Source organism: Melospiza georgiana, chromosome 14, assembly GCF_028018845.1.
Source record: "Melospiza georgiana isolate bMelGeo1 chromosome 14, bMelGeo1.pri, whole genome shotgun sequence".
NCBI classification, from domain to species: domain Eukaryota; kingdom Metazoa; phylum Chordata; class Aves; order Passeriformes; family Passerellidae; genus Melospiza; species Melospiza georgiana.
This window is the reverse complement of record NC_080443.1, coordinates 5,123,642-5,141,289: the sequence shown is the minus strand read 5'-3', so window position 1 is coordinate 5,141,289 and position 17,648 is coordinate 5,123,642. Positions and strand designations below refer to the sequence as shown.

Genomic DNA, 17,648 nt, shown 5'->3' with positions numbered 1-17,648 from the left:
GCTCAAGACCCATGAAGCAACCAGGGGGCTTGACTTGATCTGGGAGTCCTGCAACCCTCCAGGCTCGGTGGCGTTGGCATGAGCTGCCCTATGGGCACACGGTAGGGAACAAAACCAGAGGGGCCCTTCCTGGGGGCAGACAGGCAGTGCCCACCTCTGATGTTCCAGGGCAGGTCCAGACTGATCATGGGAAAGGATGCTTCTCCTTTCAGACAGATGTTCTCTGGTTCCAGGTCACCCACTTTAAGCTGGTAAGTCCTGCTGAAGGCTCCTGGTAATCCTGGCATGTAAGAGAATTTCAGCAGTCGCTTCTTGCCAGGTGCAAGGGAACCCTGCAGAGATGGGAGAAGAGAGAGGGAATGCATAAGAGTGTTTGATGGGGGGATGGCTCGGGGGACAGGTTCTCATCTATTAGAAACCATCAGACCACATCACCTTCATGATAAATATATTACAGTATTAGCTTTCACAATTGTTAGAGTAAATAAGATGAGTTTTATAATGATGACTTTTGTAAAAGAAGTTTTGCTAAATTTTACAGCTCTTTTAATGAGAATGTTGTGTTGTGTTAGCAATGTTGGTGAAGAGTTGTTGCAATATTAACATTTAACCAATGAAGGAATGGAAACCTGTTGAATGTGTTGAAAAGTTACAAATGACCAGGACTAGGACAACTGCACACGCTCCATCTGCTGAGCAGGACCCGACACAGCGCCTCAGGGCTCTAGCACTGACACTCTGTCCCTGTCCTCTGTTGCTCTCTCCATTTCTCATTTTCTCTCTTTTCTGCCCCCCCTCTGGTCGGGACCATGACCTTTCTTTATCAACAAACAGTTTTCAGATACAACACTTGCTGCGTTTGTGCCTTATTTTCATCTGAGAAATCTATCAAAAAGAATTCTCCTCTGCTCCCCTTACAGCAGGACAGGACAGTGACCCACACACCTGTGCCTCCCGCCGGGGTCGCCTCTGCCAGCAGAGCCACCCACCAGCCAAGGCCGTGGGGGAGTCTGTCAGGAGAGCACTTGTTTGACCTTCTCTGGCCCCAGCAGAAATTGCTTACAGCCCTGTCTCTCTCATGGCTGGGTTTGGGCTTTTCCCCTCTGACTTTGTTCCCCCTTCCCCACCTCCCCCCTTTCTTTTTTCCTTTCACACTCTCCTGGGCCACCTGACACAGGGCTGGGCTCAGTCACTTGTGCTACTTACAGTGGTGGGGTTGACCAGAAACACACCAGGCACATGCTTATCTGCAGGGCTAGGGTTTAGCACCCAGTTGAGTTCAATCTTGCCACCATTCACCAGGGTGACATTGCTGTGACGAACTTCATTAAACATCTGAAGAGAAGGCACAGGAGAGGGAAGTTACAGACCCAGGCCTGCTGCTGAGAATGTCCTTTCTCCCTCCTGGGTTTGAAAGCAGACACATCATGGGAGCAGGGACCAGGGAGGAGATAGGGGCACTTGGGAACCGGGGAACCCCCAGGCACAGGGCACCTGCACAGCACCAGGGAGCTCTGGCAGCACACAGAGCTGTGGTGACAACCACGTGAGGGCCAGCAATGAATGAACCAGGGGACACAGGCCCTCCTCTGCCCTCTGAGGGGTCACCAACAGCCAGGAGAAACAGAGACAGCACTGAGGCATTCCAGAAGAAAAGACACCTGCATGCAAGTACTGGCAAGCAACATGGATGCAACAAGGGAGCCACCCAGGGCAACACAGACAGAGCCAGCAGCTGGGAATATCTGTGGGCTTTTGACTGGAAGAGAGTGAAGTGGGGATTATTCTGGGACAGTCTCTCCAACTGTAGTGACTGGAAGCCCAACTTCTTTCCTTGATCATTGTGTGGATTAAGCAAGAGCTTTAGACAAGAGCATCTCCTTGGAGGTCAGGCTTTAGGAGTGGACCAGCAGAGGGATGTCTCAGGGACACACCCCTCAGAGCATCCCCACTGGGCCCCTGCCTGCCCCAGGAGGCAGTGTTAGGTACCCTGAAAAAGAGGCATTCCCAGCATTGTGGAGAGGGTTGGAGATGGCCATTTTAAAGCAGCTTGGATGCCAGATGTGTCCCTCAAAGGTTGGACTTCCAAGTCCCAGAGCCAACAAAGGGGCTGGGAAGGGCAGGGAGCCCTGGAGCGAGGTGGGCAGGAACCCGCTGGCCGTGGTGCCAAGGCAAGGAGCTGTGCCAGGGATGTGTGTGGTACCTGTAAGCCACAGTTGATCTCCTGGGGCCTCACGAGGTAGCTGACATGTGAGATCTCCCCAGTCACCAGCACCTCGTAGGTGGGGCCTCCCTCCACGTGGCACAGCGCCGTGACATTGGAGATGGTGTTGAGGTGGCCACAGAAGGTGAAGGAGACCTGCTGGCTCTCTCCTGGCTGCAGCACACCTGACACTGGCAGGATACTGAAAGCCTGCATGGAAGACAGGAGAGACTGAGCTGTTGAGCATGGCAATGGATGCAGAAGAGCATCTTGGAGCAAAGTGCAGCTGTACCTGGAGGGGCCTATTCCCCAAACACTGCCAGAATCACCCTCATCTCATCCTGCATCCATGCCACTGACCAGTGGAGGGACCATGGGGAAAATCTTCTCCCATACTCACAGACCAATGCATTAATTAGTACATTACAGGAAAGTGAACTGGGATGTCTCCTGGCACTAGAAATTCTCTCTGATGCACAACTTGCCTTTAAGAAGCATTTCTTACTGCTTTTAGAAAAGGAGGAGACTCAGAGTGAGAGCTCTTGGAGCTGAGCAAAGGACTCCAGCCCAGCTCATCTGGCTCCTGCGGCTCTTCCCCTCTCTCTGATTTAAATGCTGCTTTCTCAACATGCTACAGCAAAAGCTCCTGCAAAAATTTCCTATGGACCACCTGAGGAGTTCCAGGGAGAGCAGTGCCCTCCATAGGTGCTGCAAAGTGTCCTTGGGCAGCCCTACAAGGTGTCCTGCACAGCCTCTCCAACTACCAGCTGCTCCAGCAGCACTTTGTGATGGGCCTGCAGGGATGGGAGGCCCCTCTGTGGCCAATGCTGAGGGCCACCAGTGGCACTGGGAGCTGCAGCCCTGCTTGCCACACTGACAGTGTGCAAGTGAGACAGATTCCCTCTTACCTCCTCCGCTTCGAGGGAAGTCTGCGGTGTGTCCACGGAGCAACTGACTCCCTCAAACCCCACTAGGAGGCGAGGGTATTCAGGAATTTGTTCTGCTTGCACCTGAAAAACAAGCCATTTTCTATGCTAGGAGGAAGAGATAGCCACTTTGCAAAGTCTCCCTTTGTAAGACAGCTTCAGGGCCAGCAGTGCAATAGCAGCTCTGGGTGAAAGCAGAGCCCTGCAAACAGGAGTCTGGCTGCCTTGGGAAGAGGCTCCATGGAGATCAGGATCATCCCAGCTGGCTCTGGGAAGGAAGCTGGAGGCCTTACCATGATGATGCAGATAAAAGCCTCATCTTACATTGTGAAGGCAAAAAATGCCACACTCAACACAGGTCTGTAGGATCTGAGTGAGCTTCTCCAAGGAAAACTCTCCTATTTCTCCCTCCCACAGAGCCCATGTCCAGCCACTGGTCCTGCTGCCCAGCCCACTGTCAGGGCACAGGACAGCAGGGCAGCAAAAAGGGAGGTCAGCACGAGTGTGACTTGGTGGTGGCAGGCTGGGGAGGCAACACAAGCAGGAGATGTACAAGAAAATCTACCTTGTCTCTTAAAGATTGGTTAAAATCCTGCATTGTGCTCAGCATTCTGGCTGTCTCCTCATATCTCATCTTGCAGTGTCTCCATCGAGATGCTGGGTGATCCAAATAGGTTGCCTTCCCCTTTGGTGGTTGGGGTTTGAATTTAGGTGGGTAAAGCTCATCTCTGGAAAATAACATAACAGCAAACCCCAGTGGCCAGTGGCAGTAACTTGTAGCTCTACGATCCCTGGTGCTAAGTGGCTCTTTCTCTGGTCTTGGGACCTTCTGGGCATCCTCCAGCACAATGCAAGGGAGGAAGGCAAGGAGCAGAGAGCAGCTCCTGCAGAGAGGACCCATCCCAAAGCAGAGGGGCCAGAAAGGCCTCCAGCAGCACTGTGGAAGCTGGGACTAGGAGCCCTTCATCAAGGTGGACATGGCCTCAGGCCACAGAGGTCTGAGAAAGCAGCTTTCACCCCAGCTTTCCTTCCCAGGGGAAACCACTCTGGGGGCTATGCAGCATCAAACTGGTGGAAAACTATTCCCTGAGCATCCAGCCTGAGCACAGCTGCTCAGTGTCATTTGTCAGACCCCAGGCAAACAGCTTTGTTCTTTGCCAAGTACAAACAGGACACCAGCAAGAAGAGCTTCAAGGAGAGGGCAAAGGTGCACATACCTAAACCTGGTCACCTCGCTGTCGGACTGGAATGACCAGTGGTACTGGACGGGCAGTGGGCTGCAGTTGGTTATCTCCAGGAAACGCACTTCTTCAGTGCCAATCCTGATGCAGCCAAACTCCAGGGAGCTGGGCTGCATTTCGAGATTTGGGAAGTGCACTTCTCCCTGAAGGCTGATACACTCCACAAAAGGATGGCCCCTGACCATGTCTATCTTTAGAACCTTCTCTTCTTTCCAGCTCTTAAAATCCAGTTCATAAGCTGGGTCAAACACGATGTAGAGATGGCAGGTCTCCCCTACATCCACTCTCACAGGCTGCAAGGAGATGAGCAGTAATTAATCACCTGTGGGATGATGTCCCAAGGTCTGACAGCAGCAAACAGTAAATGCTCCAAGTGAGCCCAGCATGGGCTCCTCAGTTCATGGTTCATCTCTGTACAGCAGGGGTCTGACTGCAGGCACCACAGTTCAGTCCAGGATCCCTCAGGCTCCCGTTGCTGTGCTCAGCCCCAATCCAAGGGGGTGGCTGCTGGAGAGCTGGCATGCTTTCCAGGAGACACCTTTACTGCATGCCTTGCCCAGACCCAGCTGCCTGCTCCCTTCTCCCTGTGCCTTAAAGCCAGGATGGATCTTCTCAATTCAGATGAGATTTTGATTCTTTCAGCAGCTTTGCTGATGCAGCTCAGGCCAGCCCACTGCTGATGATACAGAATAAACTTCTAGACTCAAGGAGCCCCCAACAGAAAGGTACCACCACATCCCTCCTCTCCAGACCCCACTGGAGGAGTCCAGGGCTGCTCACCTGGCCACCTGGGAGGGGCTGCTGCTCCTCATCACAGACCTGGAACGGCTGCTCCAAGTCCAGCATGAGGTCCAGTGGCAGCAGGCAGGTGTTTTTTAAAGACAAAGGCTGGTACTGCAGCCTCAGGACATCACTGGGTTTCTATAGAAACAGGAGACAGGGAAAAACAGCATCAACTAGACACAGACCTCCTTCTGCTTCTGCTGCAGCTCACATTTTTCAGCCTCAGGAGTGCATTCATTTCTATCTGCAATTTCTATTTGTTTCTACCCTTCCAGGAGGTTTTTCCTGACAGCAGATGCTTTTCATGTTTAGAAACCTCAGCATCCTCTGGAGGACAGGGAAACACTCCCAAGTACACATGAGGGAATAGGCCCCCGAGAGGAGGTGGCTGCTTGAACAAGATCTAAAGCAGAAAGTGAATCCAGGCCATTCGTCTCCAGTTTTGTCTCTCTACTGGGCAGAACAGCACTAGAGAATCTTCACTCACTGACAGTCATTTCTCACAACCTTCCTGGCTCTAGCAGCCTCCAAAAGCACTTTGTCTGCACCACGTGTCCTGCAGCCCCTGCTACAGGCACAAGGTGTCTGTGGTCACAAACCTCTGAGCAGCCTGGGCTCTTCCTTCCTGTCTGTGCATTGTGCTGGGCTTCCTGCATGGTTTAGAGAAACCAGAGACTTTGGGAAACGACTTCTGCACGTACTGGTACCAAACAGGTGCTGTGCCATAGAATGCAATAAATCAGTTTGTGTGCGTGGCATCGAGCAGAACCCAGGCAGAATCAGGGAGACCTGAAAAGCTTCTAAATTACATCTGAACTGCCTGTTCCAGGGATTCTGTACTTCACTGGAAGCCTGGGAACCAGAGGAAAGGCCTGAAACTCCAGAAACCAAATCATTAACCGTCTTCTCTTTTTCACACAACTGGCAGGAGGCAGAAAGATGATGCTGGAGTTGGGATCCAGAGACTAAAGGGCACCTGCTCTGCCTCAGTGTTATCATCACTGCAGTTGCAGGATGCCTGGGGATCCTTTGAAGCACAGGAGGCTTAGGGAAATGCACAGAGCTGTACCATACAGCTGTACCATCAAGCATCCATGCCAACAGCGGAGAAGGCAAAGAGACGCAGGAAATGTTGGGTTTTTCCTTGTCAGCCTGAGGAATTCACAGGAATCTCCAGATTTCCCAGCTTCCTACAGCATCAGTGTACAGACATCACCGTGCCTTGGAGGGTCCTCAAAAGCCTCCCTTTACAGTGAGCACAGAAACTGGCATTTCTCTGGAAGTGGCCACCATCTCCTTGGCACTGCAGCTGGAACTGCACTTTTACTTTGGGGAAGTCAAACACCAGTCTCATCTCTAAAAGCATCTTCACTCACTATACAAAGTGCCTCAGGAAGGGTAAAGAGGGGCTTCAACACAAGCACACACCCCCCTCAGCCATGCTGTTAAATGCCAGCATGCAATCCAGACTTACCTTCTCCACATAGAAAGAGAATTCTCTGGCTGATACTTCTATAGAGGGATGAATAAACTCACAGGTGATGATTGTTTCTATTATCCTCTCCATCTTGGGGTCTGTCCCAATGATAGTATCACAGAACACATAATCCTGCACCTCCTGCAAGCAAGAGTAACTTGTCACCAGTGGGTGCAGGGCTCCCTGCAAATGCCCTGCATTGGCTCTGCACCCACCACGGGCCCTATTCCTGCCACAGTTACAGTCACTGCCCCCTTTTCTCCTGTGCTCAATTGTCTGTGACACTGCACCCCAATAACCACAAAAGGCACTTGTGAGAAACCCCCTCCCTTGACATGGCTTTTGTTTTACTCTGTGCTCACCCCAGACAAACCACTTGGCACTTGTTTAATTCACTTTCTTTTTGGGCTCCTAGTCTAAGTGGAACTTATTTCTCTGCCCTTCTCTGCTGACTCAGCATGCAACACTGCTTACCCCAAAAGAGCAATATTTCCTTCCACCCCTGCTTTGGGATCAGCACTGGGTTTTGGTAGCTGTGGGATCACAATGAAGTCTCAGCTGGTCTGATGGTGGCCAGCAAGGAAAGCAACTGGTGCTGCCACAGAAACGTGTAGCCTTAAATCAGTTTTGTGAAGGCCCCTGCTCATCTCCCCAGGCAAACGTCAAGGGACGGTGGAACAAGCCCAGAGGAGGGGATCTCACCTGTGGGATGCGGGAGAAGCCTCGCAGCACCATGTCCTCAGACTGGCCTGGATGCAGGTCCATCGATAGTGGCTCCAGCCCAAACACAGGCCTGGCACGTTTGGGGCTCCGAGAATCACCCTTGGCCTTGGGGCTACTGAGGCCTGAGACACTCTGGGCCTCCTCCTCAGGTGGGCTGTAGCATTCTGCACTCCAGAAGAGCTGATGGTAACGGCGGCCCTTGTTTGTTACTTTGAACTGACGAATACAGGGCACCAGGCTGGAATAGAAGGCAGGATGGAAAATAGTATGGGAGTAGCTATTTCCCTGGTCATCAGATTGCTCCCAGTGAGCAACCTGAGGTGTTAATTGCTTGGAGACTGTCTTCATCTCCAGCTCTTAATGTGGACCAGAAGTAGTGTGTGATAAGCTGCCCTTCTGATGTCATTATTGCAAAGAGAAATATGTTTATAACGGTAATGTAACATTTCCAGGTGAGGATAACAGGACATGGTGTTTTCCCCCAAAATGTTTGTTCTGGGGTGATTCATACTGTTGCTGTATTTTGTGTTAATCTGTGCCCAAAACTGAAACTGAATCTTTGAGATGCTGCCCTTGGGGACCTTGTGTGTGGGGGCAGGATTGCAGACATTCCTAAAAGCTGCCTCAGAGGCAGTTTCTGGATGATCCCAGCAAGCTGGCAAAAATCATCTGCCTGCTCCAGGAGAGGAAACCAGGGGAGCAGAGCCTCTCTCATTCATATCAGCCTTGGCTCTGCACTGGGAGCCATTTGTAGAAACTTCATTTTGCAATTAGAAACTGTTTGGAAGTGAACTTTGCAAACTCTGCTGGCAGCTCTGCCTCTGGAACTGCTCTGTGGGCTCCCGCCTTCCTGGTGGGGGTTGTCACCCTCCTGTCTCTTTGCTCCCAGGGCCCCTGCTTGCCTGGGAGGTGCCACTGGGAAAGGGCAAGGACAGGAGAAAGGATCTTCCTTCCCTTGGTCCCTCAGCCACATGGAGGGACTGCCTCATCTGGGCACCATTTCAGGAACCTTTTGTTCTGGGCAGCCTGTGAGATCATTACTTGATCAAGCCAGGACATCAATGTATTGGAACTAAAGACAATTTGTGGCAATTTAGCAACTGGTTTCCCTTTCAGTGGCTTTTGAGGGTGTCTAACAACTCTCAACTGCCCATCACATGTTTGTAAAGGAATCTCTGCCTTCAGGGAAGCAGTCAGGGCTTTGAACACTGAAGAAGATCTTGCCTGAAGGACTACAGAAAAACTGCTCCTTGTTGAGACAGGAGGAGAGGTGGGAGTGGAGAGATCTCCTACCTGAATTGGTATCCCAAGTTGAGCTCTGGGGCGAATGGTTCATCTATGACAATTGTGGTGCCAATGCCGAAAGCCTGGAGATAGACGGTGTTCCAAAGGCGGTTCCTAATGAACAGCTGGACAGAGTCCTCAAAACCCACAGTGTCATCCAGGGTTGCTGTGACAGTCACAGGAACCTCACCCCTAGCAGGGATCACTCCTTCACTGGGTTCAACAACAAAGCAGTAGGATTTGGAAAGCTGTAAGACAAACATAATATGCATTTAGGACGGAAACCATACACCCTGGTGTCTTGTGGGATATAAGAAAAGGAAAGACTAAAGAGGGGAGGATACAAATCCTGAAGGCTTAATCTCCCTGAAGTTAAGCTACAGTACTGGGCAACAGCAGAGCTCATACAACCTGTATTTTCCCCTCCTTTTAGGGACTCACCCAATTAACCCCGTTTTGCCCAACCCAAGGGATGCTTATCCTCAGGAGAGTGTTCCCTCCCCAGTCTTTCTCTGCAGTGTGGGCCAAGGAAAGCTGCTTTCTCTCTCCTGGACTCTCACAAAGGCTCAAGGCCAGAGGAAGTCCTGACTGCTCAAATCCCACTGCAGAAACCACATGGCTGGAGGACACTGCTGAGAGCCTGAAGAACATATCTCTGCAAAACCAGGTAAGCAAAACCCCAATGCCAAACGATTCTTTCCCAAGGGGCCATCAGTGCTTCTCAACACCCCCTGAAGGACTGAAGCCCTCACTCCCCACCAATCATCAGCTGTAGAGAGGTGCCCCAGGGCCCTCTGCTTTGGAAAAGTCACCTCTAAATGCTTATAGCAGAGCAGGAAAGCAGGAAGCAGAAAGAAAACTGGACAACATGTGCTCTGTGGGCATGGCCCACTCTTCCCAAGAACTCTTGTCATCTGCTTTCTCATGGACTTCATGGACTGAGCAAGGGAGCTGGAAGGTGCCCAAAGGAGGGGAAAGGCCTTGCACCAGCACAGCTGTACAGACACAGCTCTGCAGGTCTGGCCCTGGCAGGAGCATGTGAAACCCAACCTTTACACACCATGAGCACCCAGCCAAGGTGCACTGCTCCCTGCAGAGGCTGAAAGCAGAACTCCATTGTGGAGTCAGGAAAAGCTGCCCTGGAAAAAAACCCTCGCTTCAGAATGACATTTATTTCCCAAACAGCTGGGAAAGCAGCAAGAGGAAAATTCACACCCCTCCCACATGGCCTGATGCTTTATCCACAGACCAAACAAGTCCATAGCATCAGGTTTTATCCAGCTCCACAAGTTCAACACACCCAGCATGAAGAAGAGAACAAACCTCAAGCCCCTCACAGATCTCCCCCTCCAGCAGACATCCCAGCCAGCCCCAGGCCCAGCCTACAAGCCCTTCCTGGCTGCACCAGCCCTGCTCCCCCTGCCAGGGGAGCAGCCCCAGCTCCTTCTGCCCTCTGCAGCCCCCACACATTAAACAGCCTTTCTCTGCAGCTGCTCCCCAAAGATGCTCTTCAATAGCACAGAGATCACAGGCTGGGGGTGCACAACCCCCACACTTGTCTTTGTGTGGACAGCCCAGATGGCTTGACCCCCAGCAGGTGTGAAAATTGCCTCCCCACCAGCAGTCTGAGGACAGACCTCACACCCTGCTCTCTACTATTAACAGCAGTTTGGCACAAAGCAAATGCAGATGGGACAGGGAAACCACAGTGAAACCCATGCTCTGGGGAGCAAAGGACCACAGGTTTCTCTTGATCTCGGAGCTCCAAAATGTGACACACACAGCTAAAGACAAAAGATAAAATTAAGGGAGAACTTGTCAACACAACCCAGATTAATTTCTGCTCCAACATCTCTGCACTTGACTTCACTGAGGGGTGCCCCAGCTAAAACCACTCCAGAGCCAGGTTCCTCTTGCCTCGCTCAGAGGGAATATTGGAGTATCTTGCCTCCTCTCACACAGGGCAATATGGAAATCTTGCATTTAAAAACCAAGTCATGGCTGCTACTGACCAGTCCATTTCCCTGGAAAACAGCCCCACAGATACTTACAATGTCTACGCTGAAGGCTACAGGGACGAGACATTCACTGAAGATGGTAAAGCTTTTTGAAGAGGGTTGTAGAGCTGGGATCCTGCCAAACTCTAACAGAGTTGGACTTGGGTAGATTTCATCCAGCCATCCAGTGCTCCGTAATTCTACTCCCTGTTCCAGGAAGCAGGCAAGAAAGATTAAAAAACCACCCAAAACAAACCACAACAGGGAAACCTAAAAAAGCTTAAACAGCTCTACCCTGCTCAAGTTATTGCTTTAGGGACAGCTACCACACTCCAGCTGAAATGCTGGGATTTTGTGGGAAAAGAAAAAGAAAAATACAGGTTCACCTCCAAATTTAAAAGGATTAAGGTAAGAGAACCTTTCAAACTACAAATTATTGGCCCAAAGGTAAAAGCTTTGCAAGAAATCTCTAGTTAAGACCAGGCTGACAGTTAAACAACTGGTTATTCTGGTGGGGAGAAACCCTCCTCTTTAAGGTAAGCAGCCTGAAAGTTGAAAGCAACTGTTTTGTCAAACTTCAGGCTCCCTGGCACAGCCTGCATTGCCTGTCCTTCCTGTTCACTGATTTACATGCAGTGCCACAATGGCCCAGGTTCAGATGTTTGGTGCCATCCAGGGAATTTGGCATCATCATTTCATTATGTTTTAGTATCAGTTTAAATCCTTGCAACCACTCTTCAAATGCCAGGTTTCCTTTCTTTTACAGAAAGCTCAAGGTTCCCAGAAGTCTTCTGACATCTTCTTTTGTGCTCAGAGAGATGGACAAGACATTTTAAAACAGATGTTTCCGAAGTTAACAACATTTTAAAGATTAATTAACTAAAACTCCCCTCAATTCCAGCTTAGATGAACTACCTTCTGTGTCAGACATTGAGATCACCACCTATGAGGCACGGGCTGTTTGTGCCACCCATCCCTCCTGTCCTTCTCCACAGCAGCCTGTGGCTGTTTTCCCTGGCAGAATCCCTGTCCCCTGTGCACCATTGCAGGAGCAGTTGCACACAGGCTCACATCTCCCCTTGCACTCACCCGTGGGTGTCTCGCATCCCCAAACACGCCGACGAGAATGTTGGTGCGATGCTCGCCCACTGTCTGCACTTCGATTACAACTGGGATCTCTGCAGTGCTGAAAGGCTGGACAATCCCACAGGGCTTGGGGCTGCTGTAGAGCACAGGAGAGTCCTCCTCACGTTTCTGGAAGGGACAGAGTGAAATGCAACTTCAGAGGGACCTCTGAAGAAACTTTAGACTCCTTAACATGCACCGCAACAGCGACGTACACACATGTTTAAAACTCCTCAGGACAAAGGTAAAAGGCACAAACAAGCTGCAAGAATTGTAGGCTTAGCACTCCCAGGGGATCCTGCAAGGAGGCTGCCAGCACTGGTGTCTGTGGATGCAGCAGCTTTTCACAACCCTCTAAGATCTCCCACAAGAAAGCACCCTGAAGACTAGAACATGAACTGTTTCCTTAAACTGCATCCTAAAGTTTACATTCAGGTAGGATCCTGTTCTCAGCAGATCGTTAAGACTGAATAGAAACCAGCAAGGTCTTATCCAAACCCTTTTTTCCCCTAATAATCTCCCCAATAATATTTGACAGGAGCAGGTGGATGTGATGCCAAACCTGGGGAATAAGCCCGTAGCAGCCAGGAAGGCTGGTGGAATTCGTAACAAAGAGCTTCCTCTCATATGGCACCTTCAGGAGGCACTCACGGTACGGCAGGATTATGGGGAACACATTCAGCTCAGGAACAACACATCTGGGCAAAGAGATGACCCCAAGGGAATCAGAGATACTGAGAGAATGAAGAACATTTACCCCCAAAGATTGTGAAAAGGAGCAGAACACATTGGTCATTAACAGAACCAGAGCCTGACTCTCAGCAGGCTGCCTGGTGTGTCCCAAACCAATGCAGGGTGGCTACAACCAGCACAACTCCATCTCTTGCAGGAAGAAGGAGAGGGGGCCCTCAGGAAATTTGTTCCACCTCAAGCACCAACACCCAGGCCAATAAATGATATCATTCCTGGTCCCTTAGAAAAGGGCCCAGGACCATGCTGGGCTGTGAGCAGAGGTGCTTTTCACCACAGGCTGCTGTCCAAGCACTGCTGTTCTCATGTCCAGCTGGCACAACATGAGGGCATTAACCAGCACTTCTCCTTGGGAGCTGCAGCCAGCAAAGTCTGTGCAAGGCAGTGCCTGGGGGAAGGGGAAGGTACCTGGCTATGATGAACACCGTTGCCACTTCCTTAGCAATACCCTTCAGGTCCACCAGCAATCTCCGTTTGAATCTCGTCACAGTGTTGGAACAGAGGGTCACCTGGTGGAAAAAAGAAAAGTAAATTCTTCCTTACAAAAGCTCATTACTCACATGTGATATCCTCCAGTTCCTGAGGGAGGATTTGGCCTTAATTCTTCTGCTGGTCCATGTGTAGAGCAGAGTCTCAGAGTAGCAAAAGCCTTCTGGCAATACCAGATTTGTCAAACACACCTTGCTATCACAGCATAGGTCAGCTTCATTAAAACATTAGACTAAAGCTCTACACACCACTGTATTCAAATTAAGGGGCCAATTTCTCATCTGACTACAATGACATAAATGCAGAGGAAATCTGACTTGGACACAGTGAGTTCAGCTTTACAGAAGGAGGCTGAGGGCAAAGAGTGGCCCAGCAGGTGCTGGGCAGTTCAGGGCTGCAGAGTGTTTTGTCTCCACTGGAGATCCCTGCAGTGAACACAAATCATTCTGTTCCCCAGGAGAGGAGAAATGAGACCAAGAAGAAAAGCTAACTGCTTTATACAATTACATCTCCCTAACAGATACCTTCTGCCCTCATCCTGGCTCTGCCCACTTGCAATCAAAGAAATTGCTCTCAAAAACACAAGAATGGCTTCAGGACTTGACTATATGGTATTGATCTCAGTGTATGATTTTGGAAACAAAACAGTGCTCCCTGAGGAACATCCCAGGTAACCCAGCTAGCAGAGGCCTCCCAGCAGTGCAGATCTCTCACTCCCAGGATGCTCAAAGCTGGCACCAGAGCTAAAGCCCTCCCACACTGCAGTGAAGCTTCAGCCCTGGTGCTGAAGCGTCTGTGGCTGGATTCTTCCCATACCTTAATATGCTGGTGTCCCTGGGGGACGATGGTCCCTTGGCTGGGATTCATTGTGAACTCCCTTGGCTCCATACAGAATTTAATTCCCTTGTCCCAGGATGGGTCACCTTCTTTGTGTATTTGATCAAAGCTGCTCACAGCCGGCTGCATGCCATCCTCTGACATGCGGAGCTTGAATGTCACAGGCACCACGGAGTTGTTAGTGAGGCAAATGCTCTTGGTGCAGGGAAAGCCTAGGAAAGGACACAAATATCCATTTAGGCACTCATCATGGCATGACTCCTGGTGGGAATATCCTGGCAGGATGAAAGTGTGATTGGAGTTGAGCTCTTTATTATCTGAACTACAGCTCACCAAGAAGCTGCATGAGGAATTAATTGTCATTTAGTTCCCTTTGACGCTGACTGCAGACTGCAGCCTTGAAAATACCCACTCCTAACCCTGCTGAACACTGCAAGCTTCTCTCTTTGTGATCGGGAGGAGCTCCCTCACCTGCCCCAAACCAGCACCAGTTCTCTCAGTGATGAGTGTGCACCCAGACCGAGCATTTACTCTGAGAATTCAAGCTGTAAAATTCCCTGGTAAGTCTGCCAACACTCTCACCATTTTCAAGATACATAAACAGTGAGTTGTCATTGAGAAGAAGCTACAGCAAAAGAAAGTGAGGATGGAATCAGGAACTAGAACGTGATGCACTTAATGCAGTTCCTCTCTGCAGGACCCTTAAAGCATCTCTTGGTTTGGGCCAAACAGACTGAGCACGTGACAGCTCAGAGCCCACTCAACTGGGGGCACACCCCAGCCTTGCTTTGAGATCAGCAATTAGGAACCAGGTCCCACCTCACCCAGAAACAGGGACATCACAGCCATGCTGCTCACTGTGATTGTGCCTGCAAGGGGATCCCCACTTTAGCTCTGAGATTTGCAGAGATACAGCCACTCATGGTGGGGATGTCCTGCAGAGCCCGCAGAGCAGCCACAGCCTGCTCTGCAGTGCACATCTGGCCGGGCTGGCCACCTCTGTGGGGAGGAGAATTCTCCCCAGGCCTGCTCACCAAGAGTCACTGGAACACAGATGGGGAGAAAAAACAACTGCAGGTGCAGCCCAGAGCTTCTCTGTGCCCATCAACAGTGATCTCTGCCAGCTCCAGCAGGGACTCCAGCAGGGAGGCAAGAGAGGCACAAAAAGGACAAACCCAGATGTCAAAACCTCAAATGAGACTGAGGTCAGCACACGCAGACAACAGTCAATAGCTGAGAAGAAGCAAAGATACAACAGCTGCCTTTCTATTCTGTGATTCTATTCGATCTCACAATGGCAAAATGCCCCCTGAGGCAGCAGCAGCCCTGCAGTTCACAGCCTGAAGAGGCTGCTGTGGCAGATCATGAATGAGGGGTGCTTTTATGTTGGAAGGCACAGATCCCTGACACTGTGTCCCAGCCCAGGAACACTCACCAAAGGAGACGTCCCCGAAGTCGAGGTCAGGGACATCGAAGTATAAATCCGGTCCAGTGACGGTGCCCCTGGATGGCGAGGACAGAGCAGGAAATGGCTCGGTTAAAGGCATTGCAAAGGTCCGGCTGTCGTGGCTTGGGGACACAAAACCTGGGCTCAGGGCACCCCAGGTTCCCAACCAACACAGCCCCGTGTGCTCAGCACAGGGCCCTGGGCACAGGAGGCAGCTCAAGCCAAGTGGCAGCAGCCAACAGCCCCTGATGGGCAGGCAGGAGAAGCCCCCTGGATGCTGGTGGTCCCATGAAGGACCCTGAACACACACCCCAACGTGGCTCTGAGCCTCAGTTTCCCCAGCTGCAATGGGATGGACATCAAGGTGTCCCCACAAACTTCTGTAAGCAGCCTTTCCAGCCACAGGTTCCCTGCTTTGCTACTTCTTAGCTGGAACTGCTGTTCCCATAGAGAAGCTTTCGCAGGAGAGTTTGACCCACACAATCATTACAGACAGAGTTCTGAGACATGAATGCAGGGGAGCCCCAAACATCCTCTGAAAAGAGCAGCAACAGTTCTACCCAGGGCACAGATGAATCCTAGAGGAAAGGACCAGCTTGTCAGCAGTGCACAGCTGGCACAGCCAAGAGCACTAGCTGCAACAACCAAACAAGGCTGGCCTGAATCTAGCACAGCACCTCACCTGTCCTTGAACTCAGCAGACACACTCCAAAAGCCACCAACACCCTCTGAAATCAGCACTTGAAGCTGCACAACGTTCACCAGTTGATTTCATGTATTGATGCCAATCAATGCCCACTCTGCCTTTTGGTTCAAAATCAAGAACCAGTGAACTGTGCCTTGTGTTGTACTCACAGGACTGCCCCTGGCTCTGCTCTGCACATCTCAACAAGAGACACCTGCCCTTGCTCAAGGAGAAAGCTGCTTATGCAGAAACATCCCATGACCAGTTTGGGGGAGGGACAGAGGAAAATCAATTATTTGATGGTGAAAGGTTCCCTCTTGATTTCCAAACTAAAGAAGCAGCACTTTTCCTCCAAAAACAAAGCCAGCATCATTGTTTCTCCACTATGGGCAGACGTACTCACCACTTCTCTTGCTAAGTAGTAACTTCATTGTTCCTTTTTGTCCATCTCCCTTATCTTACTGGTATAATCAAGTGCAGATTGTTTTCATTTCTTGACTGCCTTGAGCCAGTGCCGCCCAAGAGCAGCAGCCCAGCTCCAAAGCTGCAGAGCAGCCAGCATCAGCTCTCCTGCTTCCACTCCATTATCCCAGCAGCACATGGCTCAGGCTGGCAGGGACAAGCCCTCGTGCTGCTGTGGTGCTGAGCACTGAGCTCTGCCTCCCCCATGATCAGCCCTTCTCCCTTTGGCTGGGCCAGGATTGTCTCTTGCCATGGCACCAGCCCACGGGATGGTGCCCCAGTCCTTGGCACAGTTCCTGCTGCACAGTTCCTGACTCCCACATCAGCCCTTTGCTGGCTGTGCAAAGGAGGCACCAGAGCCCTCTGTGCACAGGAGCTGGGAGCACAGCTTGTCCCCACAGCATGGCTGGGAGAGGGGAGCTGAGGCTGCTGCTGCCCATCTGGCAGGGATTATTCACAGGAGTTTTTACAAACACTGCTGCTGCTGCAGAATGACCCAGGCTGGCCCATCTCCAAAGCCCTGGGGGCCTTGCTGGGTGTTCAGGTGGGACATCCCAGAGCAGCTGCTGCCCAAAGCTGATCCATCCCACTGCCTGCCATGGCCCAAGGCAGAGGGAGATCCCCGCAGGGAGGAGTCATTGCAGCTCCTGGGCACCACACAGGGCAGCAGGCAGCCTCACACTAAGGCAATGCCAGGATTACAGCAGAGATTCACACCTCAGGCAACACCTTTTTTCTCTGCTCGACCCCAGAATGAGGTAGGTGGGGGATGTCCCAGAGACAGCTACAGATGTGCCCACCCAGCTCCCAGGGTCCTTACCTGACCGTCAGGATCACAGGTGTAGGAGATTCAGTGATACTGAATTGAAATTCTTCCTCAAACCACCCCAACACGTTGGTATGGAAGGAGACCTGAACAGTCTGGGTCCCACCTGCTGGAATGATGCCCCGCTCGGGCTTAATCTTGAAATGGAAGTCCACCTCTGTGGTTGAAGGGATATAGGTGAAGGGAGCATCAAGAGCTCCTTGGTTCATCAGTTCCACCTGCAGAAGCAAGAAAGCAAAATGGAAATACATGTGGAATCTTCCCTTCTTGTGAGTTACTGTCTAATGATGCAATGAATACCCAGAAAAGGCAGAAGATGCTTTGTGCTGCTGAATGGCAGAAGTCAAAATATACAACAGGACAAGTTCTGCCTTTGGGTTTTCATGCAGAGCA

At 51.0% G+C, this 17,648-nt stretch overlaps 1 protein-coding gene across 1 annotated transcript in view; it reads right to left on the bottom strand.

The window, feature by feature from the left end:
• The window catches only part of LOC131089631 (hydrocephalus-inducing protein homolog), a 61,149-nt gene that overhangs the window by 30,654 nt on the left and 12,847 nt on the right, over nucleotides 1–17,648 (bottom strand). Inside the window, exons 10-25 of the mRNA XM_058034463.1 lie at nucleotides 17,250–17,473; nucleotides 15,271–15,338; nucleotides 13,815–14,047; nucleotides 12,918–13,018; nucleotides 12,322–12,457; nucleotides 11,724–11,888; nucleotides 10,689–10,841; nucleotides 8,647–8,885; nucleotides 7,333–7,591; nucleotides 6,628–6,771; nucleotides 5,151–5,291; nucleotides 4,347–4,663; nucleotides 3,695–3,857; nucleotides 2,204–2,413; nucleotides 1,207–1,335; nucleotides 155–332 (exon numbers count right to left, since the gene is read on the bottom strand). Coding sequence (XP_057890446.1) covers nucleotides 155–332; nucleotides 1,207–1,335; nucleotides 2,204–2,413; nucleotides 3,695–3,857; nucleotides 4,347–4,663; nucleotides 5,151–5,291; nucleotides 6,628–6,771; nucleotides 7,333–7,591; nucleotides 8,647–8,885; nucleotides 10,689–10,841; nucleotides 11,724–11,888; nucleotides 12,322–12,457; nucleotides 12,918–13,018; nucleotides 13,815–14,047; nucleotides 15,271–15,338; nucleotides 17,250–17,473 — 2,860 coding nt within the window. The remainder of the gene's footprint in view (nucleotides 1–154; nucleotides 333–1,206; nucleotides 1,336–2,203; nucleotides 2,414–3,694; nucleotides 3,858–4,346; nucleotides 4,664–5,150; nucleotides 5,292–6,627; nucleotides 6,772–7,332; nucleotides 7,592–8,646; nucleotides 8,886–10,688; nucleotides 10,842–11,723; nucleotides 11,889–12,321; nucleotides 12,458–12,917; nucleotides 13,019–13,814; nucleotides 14,048–15,270; nucleotides 15,339–17,249; nucleotides 17,474–17,648) is intronic.